The 10,148-nt window shown below is 33.4% G+C and overlaps 3 protein-coding genes across 3 annotated transcripts; 1 reads left to right on the plus strand and 2 right to left on the minus strand.

Moving 5' to 3' along the window:
* Window positions 1-1,548: 1,548 nt before the first annotated feature.
* On the minus strand, window positions 1,549-2,433 carry Tsp_09683 (conserved hypothetical protein). Its single transcript, XM_003374289.1, is given in 6 exon segments — window positions 1,549-1,690; window positions 1,703-1,866; window positions 2,019-2,075; window positions 2,133-2,161; window positions 2,252-2,295; window positions 2,348-2,433. 6 exon segments carry the CDS (start codon window positions 2,431-2,433, stop codon window positions 1,549-1,551), a joined length of 522 nt encoding a protein of 173 aa, XP_003374337.1.
* A 1,272-nt stretch (window positions 2,434-3,705) lies between these two features.
* On the plus strand, window positions 3,706-4,418 carry Tsp_09682 (conserved hypothetical protein). Its single transcript, XM_003374290.1, has 2 exons — window positions 3,706-3,770; window positions 3,983-4,418. Exons 1-2 carry the CDS (start codon window positions 3,706-3,708, stop codon window positions 4,416-4,418), a joined length of 501 nt encoding a protein of 166 aa, XP_003374338.1.
* Window positions 4,419-4,894: 476 nt separating this feature from the next.
* Tsp_09681 (putative lysylphosphatidylglycerol synthetase) lies at window positions 4,895-5,717 on the minus strand. The gene is made up of 4 exons (XM_003374291.1): window positions 5,609-5,717; window positions 5,551-5,584; window positions 5,371-5,428; window positions 4,895-5,020 (listed from the first exon to the last, which is right to left on the minus strand). The coding sequence occupies exons 1-4, from the start codon at window positions 5,715-5,717 to the stop codon at window positions 4,895-4,897; spliced, it is 327 nt and encodes a 108-aa protein (XP_003374339.1).
* Window positions 5,718-10,148: the final 4,431 nt, after the last annotated feature.

The following is a 10,148-nucleotide window of genomic DNA, read 5'->3' on the forward strand; positions in this document are numbered from 1 at the left end:
CGCGCCGCCCCCCGCCCTCCTGCCCCGGGGACTCCCAAGGCATCATCGCCTCCTAGCCCACGTGCTGGCCTCACGATTTTGGCCGAGATGACCATGGGTGGATCCATCTGATCCACCCTCGACGGACCAGATGGCCATTCTGATCCGCCGAAGACGTAGCTTCCGCACCAGATGGCGTGCGTTGCCAGGCAGATGTGAATCGTTACGCCTACTAAGCCTTGCCGCCTCATGCACATCAAATTGCCGTCACACCTGATACTCAATATTAATGTACTGTCCTGCAGAACCATCTCATGTTTGCATACTTACCGTATGATTTACAACTCATCATTATTGATTTAATGTATTATGCCTACTTATCTTTTTAAATAAAGCTGACAACTGTAAGTTTCTGCTTTTTGCAATTAAAACATTCTAATTAACTATTATAAAACCCTGCTGAAATGTGTAGTTACGAGTGATGTTATTATACCTAATTAGAAAATATTATAACCCACTTTTGTGTTTACATTGCATGTTAATCATTTATTAAAAAACTCTCACTGCTGAAATATATTGTTACGAGTGAGGTTATTTAACCTAATTAAAAATTAAAATACTCAGTGCAGCATTTACGTTGCCTTTTAAACTTTCTAATTATCATATTAAAATTAATCTCATATTTAATAAATTGTTTTCCTACATGTTACGGATTAATAACATTCTATTTATAGAAGATTACTTCCTATTTATAAAAATATTAAACTCGTTGCACCTTGTCTAAGCTAATTGTTTAATTCATTTATAACAAGTTTACTTTCTCCATTGCCTAATTAAAGGAGACCCCGATTAACATTTTTATAAGTAAAAAATTTATATTCCAACAATAGCTAATTCACCAATAATTAATAAATAAAATTATGCTAATTTAATGTTTACCATATTACATCCCTTTAACTGTTTACATTAGACTGTTTTAAAGTAAAAATCTACTTTTGACATTACATTCTTTAAAGTAAAAAACTGCTTTAAACTAAAAATATATTATTATCAGTATACAATTAATGAATAATTAAAATCTATTATAAGATGAAATGCAAATGAAAAATTGATAAACTTTTATGAAATTCAATAATTATTGAATTTGATCAATTATTAGATGAATGAACATTATATTTTATTTATCATTTAGTTCCTAAATGAATAAATTAATGTACGAAATGTTAGCAAATTTAAACTATTTAGCATGATTATAAGGGGAAACTCTCGATGAAGATTAATTTCAAATGCTTGATGCCTAAACTGATGAAAGGTGCAACGCCAAATGAACTAATTAAAGGTGTGACGGCAAATCTGATGTCAATCATTGGCCAAGTGTCAGAGCCAGCGTAACAATAATACAAACGCATAGCGACGCTTACCGTTCCTCTTGGGGGAGTAACGATCACCACTAGATTGGCACCGAAACAGAGTCTCGGCACTACGTCAATTGCAAATTTGCATAACTGCCTCTAGGACAGATACGTCTTACGAATTCACATAGGTGTTGAAATCCCATTGCACAAGATTTCAAACAACGTCCATTACCACACAAATGGACAGGGTCATCTCTTTAAAACCGGTCTCTGGCCAGCACGGGACTAGGAGACTCCGCCGAGGGAAGTCCCCGTTAACGGGCAGGAGGGCGGGGGGCGGCGCGGGGGCGGTCGGGCTGAAAAAAAACCTTGCTTGAGATCCCATTGCTGGGATCCGAGCAAGGCGGCAGGCCTCTGGTACCGCAACCGGGAGAGGAAGAGGTGAGCTTTGAAAATATGGACTTTGATCATTTGATACGGTTAGGGTCGCGTCGTGCAGTGTAACCCGTCGAACTCCTGCACACCACCCTATCTCACATTCCTCCTATCCTTGCACTGCTATTCTCAAGCATTTACTTATTCTAATACTCAAACTATAGCAGTGCTAAAAACTCACTATGCTCAAAAATTGTCCTTTGAAATGATCGACAAATTATTCAACCATTTCACTTTCCGCAAATGAACCCTAAACTCAACTCGACAAGGCATGGGACGTGAAACATGTTCAAATGCGGAAAGCCACTCAAATTAATTATAATAATACTCATGATCTACATCCAATTACTCTAATTAACAAACATCTGAATTAAATGCTCGATAACTTACAGCTCGAATTTATATAAATTACAGACTCAAGAACTCCTCAGTGAACTTTAACTAATTAGCCTAACTCAAAGAATTATACTTACCGAACTTACCCTTGTCTTCTGGATGTCTTCTTTCATCTTCTATTCTTCTGTATCTAAATATAGAAGAATTAATTTAATGAAATAATGTTATAATAAATAAAAAACAAAGCCGTTTTTATTGCTCTTCTTCGTCTGTCATCGCATTGAAAACGCCATTGTTCATTCGCCGCACACCGTTCGCCTACAATCATTTGAAATGAGTTTCTAGAGCAACTAATAGTAGCCTCAAGAAAATTTACATAAAGTTCATTTCTATTGATTAACAAGTATGAAACGTATTTCATTTCGTTGAACAAATATTATGCAGGTCACGCATAAGCTCAAAAACAAACAGATTAAAATGCAAATTCAAATTGAAACTGCACCACGCCTTTGTTCGAAAAGATAAGATTCTTCTATATCTATTAACACACCTTACTCAGTAGTAAAGCAGAAATAGATGGAGCAAATATCATTCTAGGCTTCTGTTAGTCAACAAAGTCAATTTAACTGGTGCACTGCTAATATGAAGTTAATTTTCAAACGGCCCAATTTGCATAAAAGACAGACACTACGCAGGCAATCGTATAAGCCGACTTACGTAAGTTGGATATGCTACTCAAAGATGAATTAGAATATAATCCGAACATAATATAAACAATGAGTGTGCACACTGGTTGCACATCTGACAAGCAAAATTAACTAGATGAAAATTTCGATTTATCTAATGTCTATCTACATGGTGTAAAATTTTGAAAACAATATAAAGTGATAATAAAATTAAATTGAAAACGATTTCCGTATGAAAACGGTATTTTTCTGTCATGCATAATAAATAACACTATACGCTTAGTGATATTTGACCTTCTAAGTCGAGAATGATATTGAATGCCATAAGCAAGTGTAAATTGAAAATTTTATCGTCCTCTCCAATTAAATCTAGACGATTACCTAAAATAGCAAATTGAAATATGGATTTGTTCAAGACCTTCAACGTTCAACTATATGTAATTAAGAATTCTGCTTTAAAAGTATTTCAAGTTTTACGCATCTTTAAATTGAAAATTGCCTAAATACTTAAATATGCATGAATTCATAGGAAAACATCAGGAAAGTAAGTTTCAGTACTAAAGTTTCACCTGAATGTAGCATTCTGCACTTGCACCTTGGTTACGCACCGCCACCGTTTATCGAACAGCATTGTAATAAAATAATAACTATGGATACAACATTTGCATTTCTCTCATTTGCTTATTACTTAGTAACCTTCTTATCTTTAATTTGGCAATATAAATAATGTATATTACTGTATTTCGAATTATCAATTATCTTTCCACGATTTTATTTTAGAAGTATACTTTAACTTCATATTAAAAGATGCTTTTACTTTATCTCATTTTATCGACTTCATTTCTTTTTTATGCTCAGTATTCTGTGTTCATGCAAGATAATACTATCTGCTGGAATGACGTCATTAATGTAAAATGAGACTTGTATTTACTTCATTGGCAACATTGAAGCTTTGGTGCTGCCAAGCTGCCTATCATCAGTTAAATTAATACTTGCAGTTTTTCATATACTTTTAATTTATTGCTTTGTGATTCATGCCTGAATTCCAGATGTATTTTAATGTCGTTTGTGATTTTTGGCTTTTGTGCTTGCTTGCGCACCATGAGATGTCAGATGATTTTCTGACAATCTTCACATTCTCGTGTCAGCCCAACAAAAAGGTGAACCTGATTAACAGATATAATTTTCCAGCGGCAGCCACAAATGCATTTCTTTTCCACGGCTTCCCTATTTTGGACCTATTTTCCCAAAAACACTGCCTACGTTATCATACGCAAATTCTTGTGTCCCACATCGCAAGGGCTGCCATTATGTCGCGTTTTTTTGTCTAGCTTGCCTGTCTGTTTTCTATATAAATCCTACACTGACACTAAAAACTTCTTTTCCACCTTCCCCTCCTCGAACCTCCATTTCAGCTGCCAACTCCGTTACTGATCCACCACCCTACTTTCTTCTCCCTCATAACCTCAGTCAGTTGATTTTTTATAAAATTGATGCAGGAAATGTTGCTCTTAGCTGCTTTCTTCGATTTCCTGATTCTTACGCAATCAACTCTCATAAGAATCTGAATGCGCTGGAAATTGCACGATCAGTAGTATTAATTAATGTTGAGGATGCCGCAAGATAGAATGTCTTGTCTTGTGAAATCTAATGCGGTCGAATTACTATTTACCAGCAGAAAATTAATTATGGAGTAGAAATGAAACCGAAAATGCATATTTATAGTTTTGTAAAAAGAAATTATGTTCTTTCATTTAATGTAAAATATACAGAGGCGTTTAATTTATAAAGAGAGGCGGATGTAGTATACAAAAAGATTTTCATGTACATGTATTATTATACATGACAGTCTAACGAGGAACAAATTAGTGCCGTTTTTTCATATAAACAAAATTGGAATCTCAAGCACGTGCTAGAATAACTTTAAAATTAATAATTTTAATTGTATCTCAAATGAATGACACGTTTCGATTCTGTTTGAAACTGAACTTTTCTATTAGAAGATCAAGATCAATCGAAAAGACAGAATGAACGAACATATTACTTTAAGTCCGTTCAGTTGTTCTTCTGTCATCGTAGTCCGGAAATAGCTTTTTAGATATTTCACTGCAGTAAAGCTTCATTCTGCGCTGGCTCTGTCGATTGGGTGAGTGACGAAAATCTGTAGGAGTAAGGATACCATCGGGTAATTATCGCTTGCACGCAATGCAAGAGCATCAGGCGAATTAGCTGGATAATGTTAAAGATGTACGTTTTCCCACTTTCTTTTCAGCGTGTAATTTCACACTTGAGTAGCACGCTTTGGTCGTCGATATATCTTTATTAGGCGACCATCAAATTTTCTAATGGGCTTAAATCATACTGATCAAAATCGAGGTATAAGGGCCCTTATTCGCATGGTATTATTGCGGTGTTGAAGAACTTTGCCTACCATTATATGCTTTGTGTGATGTTATACCATTATTTATTTGCAAGGGAGTAGTCACTTTAAATTTTTCTCCTTGAATGTTATGCATTAGAATAACTTTTCTAAATTTCAAAGTGATTTAAATACAGGTAAAATAATGTTTTCTACTTACATATTGTCTTTCTTCCTCTGTTAGAATTATGTATATTTCCTTTCCAACACTTCCTACTCTGGAAAAATAATTAGGAATTACAAATTTAAAAACAAATCGCATGAATTTTAATGTTATTATCATGCACTGCTATTCGGCTTCAATTACTTTCCATAACATGGCTACTGCGTATTTGTTTACCTGATAATATTTACGCAAATGACATAACAGATAACTGTATAATTATTGTATCACTTACTTGCGTTTAACATGCAAATGAATTTAAGCATGTACGAAATGGTGAATGGTTGTCTTATGCAGGTTCCAGTAATGGCTATATTGATGTGGCACTTGTGTGTCTGAAGCATCCATAAGAAACAAAAGTAATATAGGAATAGGAATAGGAATATATCAATGTTAGTAATAATAGTGGAAAAACCAAATTTATTAGTCATATTGCGTAAATCAAGTATAGAATATCTGCACATTGTCAAATATCATTTACCTGTTAATTATAGACGATATGCAAGAGTGTGATTAGATTTGCGCACATTTTCGTGTGACGACCAACAAAGTAACCGTTCAGAAACGTGGCATTCTGCAATATTGTATGATAGTAAGTTCGGTTTGGGTAACAACCTAATTCTTGATGAGTAAGAGCGCAATAGCATAAATTAAAAGTGATCTTTTTATTAATTTGTTTGCTAAAATGAAAGCTCTTTTGCTTAAAGATATGTAAGGTGATGAACAATGCAAATAGTATGAAAATTCATTTCATCAAGTTCATTTAGCATATTAAAATCTACAATTAGTTGTGAAAAAAATTGAAATTATTATTCTTGATACTGACTGCACGCCATGCAAAATATTTCACATTACCATCAAATATTTAGGCGGGAAATAACTTTATAAGAAAAGAGGAAGAACTAGTTAAGGAATAGACAATGCAATTTTATTACATACATTCTCTAAATGATCTCTAAAAGGAATTCCATTTTCATTCTTATTACTGGAAATTATCAATCCAAGCATAGAATGAATGTCAGTAACAGAAAATAGAAAGCCGCTAGTTTTCAGCTGGCCTATTGTTGAAGTCCTACAATCATAACATATGAAACATAACTTATGTTTGAGTCCTAGATGATTTAAGTGATTACAATTGAAAACGCTGCTTGACTCATGGCCATATCACACTAATATTATGAATTGATAACCACAGAGTGTAGATTCTGAAGAGTTGTACAAAAGTAAGTGTACAATATCAATAGCATATCACATTGACTGAGGTGAGTAAGAGCGTAATAGCCTAATAGTAATGGATAACCTGAGGCAAGAAAGATCTTGACAGTTTCTCATATGCATATCATTTAGTGTAAGACTCTTCTCACGGCATTGATAAAACTTCAATTTCTGCAATGCAATAATTCACTTCAATGGCACTGCGATCAATTCTGAAGCAACAAGTTTGAAAACAGCTGGAATTGTACAGAAAGGAAAGAAGCCTGCATTTCCAAGATAAAAAAAATGTTGAACAAAAGTATCAAGTTTCAGAAAATACCATGTTTTAATGTGAAAAATGATTAACTTACATAACATCCCCCATCAAAGTTAAAATTCAAAAAAATGTCAAAACCTATAAATGGGCCAACGCTACAGGCCATTTATTCTGAAACTACTGGATAATCATTGCTTAAATATTGCACGGTACGCTAAGATAAAATAAATTTCATGAAGTGAAAAAATTGAAGTTTGACAATACAAAAGAAGCATCAGTTATGCTAGAGTTTCAGTTATGACAATACCGGTATTTTGGATAAACTGTTGGACAAAATGTGGGATAATGGATTGGGCTGTGGCAGGGTTCACCAATTATTCAGTAACTTTCTCATAGATTGCATAGTACATTCATCTTGCACTATATTGTTCGCACTCCATTCGTGATTAACAGGTTGTTTGATGTGAATCATATATGAACAGAACAGAAGCCAAGGAATGAAAGACCACTTACTTTGAAATTCAAAATGGTATTGAGGAGAAGAGCTTTGCGCGCTTCTTGACTGCTGCTCTACACCCTGAAAAACTGAATGATGATGATTATTCCATTCTTCAAATTTGTTCAGGGTCAAGTGGAAAAAATTTGAATATGACATCGCACTAGGTGAAATCAAATCACGACACGATTAGACTTATAGCGCAATGACATCGATCATAATCGAAACTTTAACTAATTATAAAAGTTATTAGGTTTGTATTCTACAAATCAACGATTTTCCAAATATGGGGTGCATTACCATTAAATTACCTTATATGGACACAAATAATCATTTACTATTTTTAATGAAAAAACTTTTAGTTATGACGTGGAACTGTGTATATTTGTTTTTAGACTTTGCAAATGATGCTTTTAAAAAGCTTCTGCGTTTTACATTTCACTGTTAACAAAAGATTATCTTATTGCTTAATTTTATTCTTGTAAGTTTGCTTTTGCATTTTATGTCTTCTCATCTATGCTGATCAACAGACTGTTTTCACAGAAACTTTTCTGCTATTCGATACAAGCGTTTCAGAACTAAGCAAATGTATTGTACAGAAACTTCCATTTTTCAACAACAAGCAAATCTGAACTTTATTACAATATATATCATGAGCAAGATGGGCAATACAACAATAACGTATAAATATGGAAAAATACGATTTCTAAACTTGTATACACCGTGCCACGGCAACCAACTAATCGTTATATTGAAAACATGGATTGCCCGTAATATTGCAATAATAATATGCTACAATAAGCCATTGTTTGTATGTTTATTTACAACCCATATTTGTCATTATGATTTGTGCACTTGAGCGTGTGGCATCTCCCTTTGTGTATTGGCTTATGTCGGTTCTTTGAGAAACAAACTGAAATTCATTATTATTTATTCTCATCATTCCAAAACACATCTCAAACCTTCGACACAAAAATTAATACAAGCGAAGGATAAGCACTGAGGAGTGAAATAAATGAAAAATAGAATTGGCGGTCTCGTTCTTTACAAATTATATATCTTGATTATCCAATTGCATTATTTTACAAAAATACAGAAGTAACAAATGAACAGCCTGAAGAAGAGATAACTGAACAAAGAGATGTTAAATAAACGTGTTTATCTAAGTCATTTTTTGTTTTCATAATTTGACATGTAATGACTTTTTGCGATGGCAACAGAGCAAAAAATATAATTTTCTTTGCTTTTAGTTTTGTTTGGTACAATCAACAGAATTTCGATATGCAACAGATATTTTTTGATCTGGAATGTTGAACCATAATAATACATGAATTGCAACTTGAATGTGTAGTCGGTTTACTTTAGATATTGAAAGAGAAATTTAATACAATTTACACAAAATGTATTACCACAAATTTTTATTTTAAACAAAATTCCAGATTTTATTTTTTATTTAAATAAAACATAAGAAGAAAAACAATAACTCTTGTGAACAGGAGCGAAAGAAAGATTGGAAAGATTAAATTCTTTTCCCAACTAGAAACATTTTCAGAGAACAGGCAGGTAAAATCAGAAAAGTATTTCGATGCTAACATTCAGCAATCACCACTCCTAGTTTTAGCTGAAAACTGCAGCTGTAGACAATTTACCAATTTTAGACTTTCCATTTGTATTTGAATAGCCTTCAACTAGCCTTCATCAGAGCAATATCTGACAAATAGAAAAGAACCTTAGCCATAAATCTTATTTAATTGTCAGCTAAGAAGGTAATTTATATGACAAGTGAAAGCAAATGTTGGCTGACATTTATTTTGAACATTATTTTTAAACTCGGATGGATAAATAAAAGTCAAGCACTTCGAAAGCAGAAAGAAAGCGATGAACAGCACCAACGAAGCAGAAAAGCGCTTAAAGGTACTTCAAATTCACTCAGCAGTGGACATCGCATTGTTTGATGTCAGCATTTGTGCGTGATTAATAATCTTCTGTCAACATTAACAAAAGGCATTGGTGCAACACAAATTTAAATCAAAGTTGAGCATCTGTTGTAGATAAAATGAAAAATGAAAACTAAATGTTGTTTCAAAATGATTATTTAAAATGGAATTTAAACCGTCAAATTCATTTTCCTTTTTGGTCTTGCGTTTGAGTTCAGTGCTTAACATTCGAGGCTTATTAGCTGATGAGCGAAACAATATCAGACATCATCATCCGAAATTTGCCTCCTGAAATTCTGAAGGATACGACTTTCTGGACAGGATAGCAATGAAGGGAAAATGGACGCGGAAATGGATTCTGTTATTACTAATACTGGAGGAAGCAAGAAGTAAACTATGAAGCAGGAAGAAAAATGCTGCTGGGCATGAAGTTTGACGCAGCTAACTGAGCTAAACAAATCAAACGGAACGGTGCATAAGCTAATTAAAAGAAAATTCAACACTGCGAATGCTATTTTATTAGGTGAACAATGAAATGTGAAACTGAAGAATCATTAATGTTATTGACTAAGAAAACCACTTATTTAAATCCACATTCAAATATTGCAAGACATCTTGTTAAATGTTCTTCTTAACAACAACACAAACATATACAATATGCAAATGTAAAGAAGTTAAACATTAGTTTTAAGCATATTAACTTTGTTATTGTTATAATCCCTTTAACGCAGTAAAAGATACCTAACACCATATCTTAAAAAGCTAAAAGAGTGAATTTTCTAAACAGCATAGAATTCAATGATATGATTAGTTTTCGAAAAAATCAATCATACAATCAATTTATTCGAAATGGACCAAAAATGGAGGAAAA

Source organism: Trichinella spiralis, assembly GCF_000181795.1.
Source record: "Trichinella spiralis strain ISS 195 chromosome Unknown Scfld6, whole genome shotgun sequence".
NCBI classification, from domain to species: Eukaryota; Metazoa; Nematoda; class Enoplea; order Trichinellida; family Trichinellidae; genus Trichinella; species Trichinella spiralis.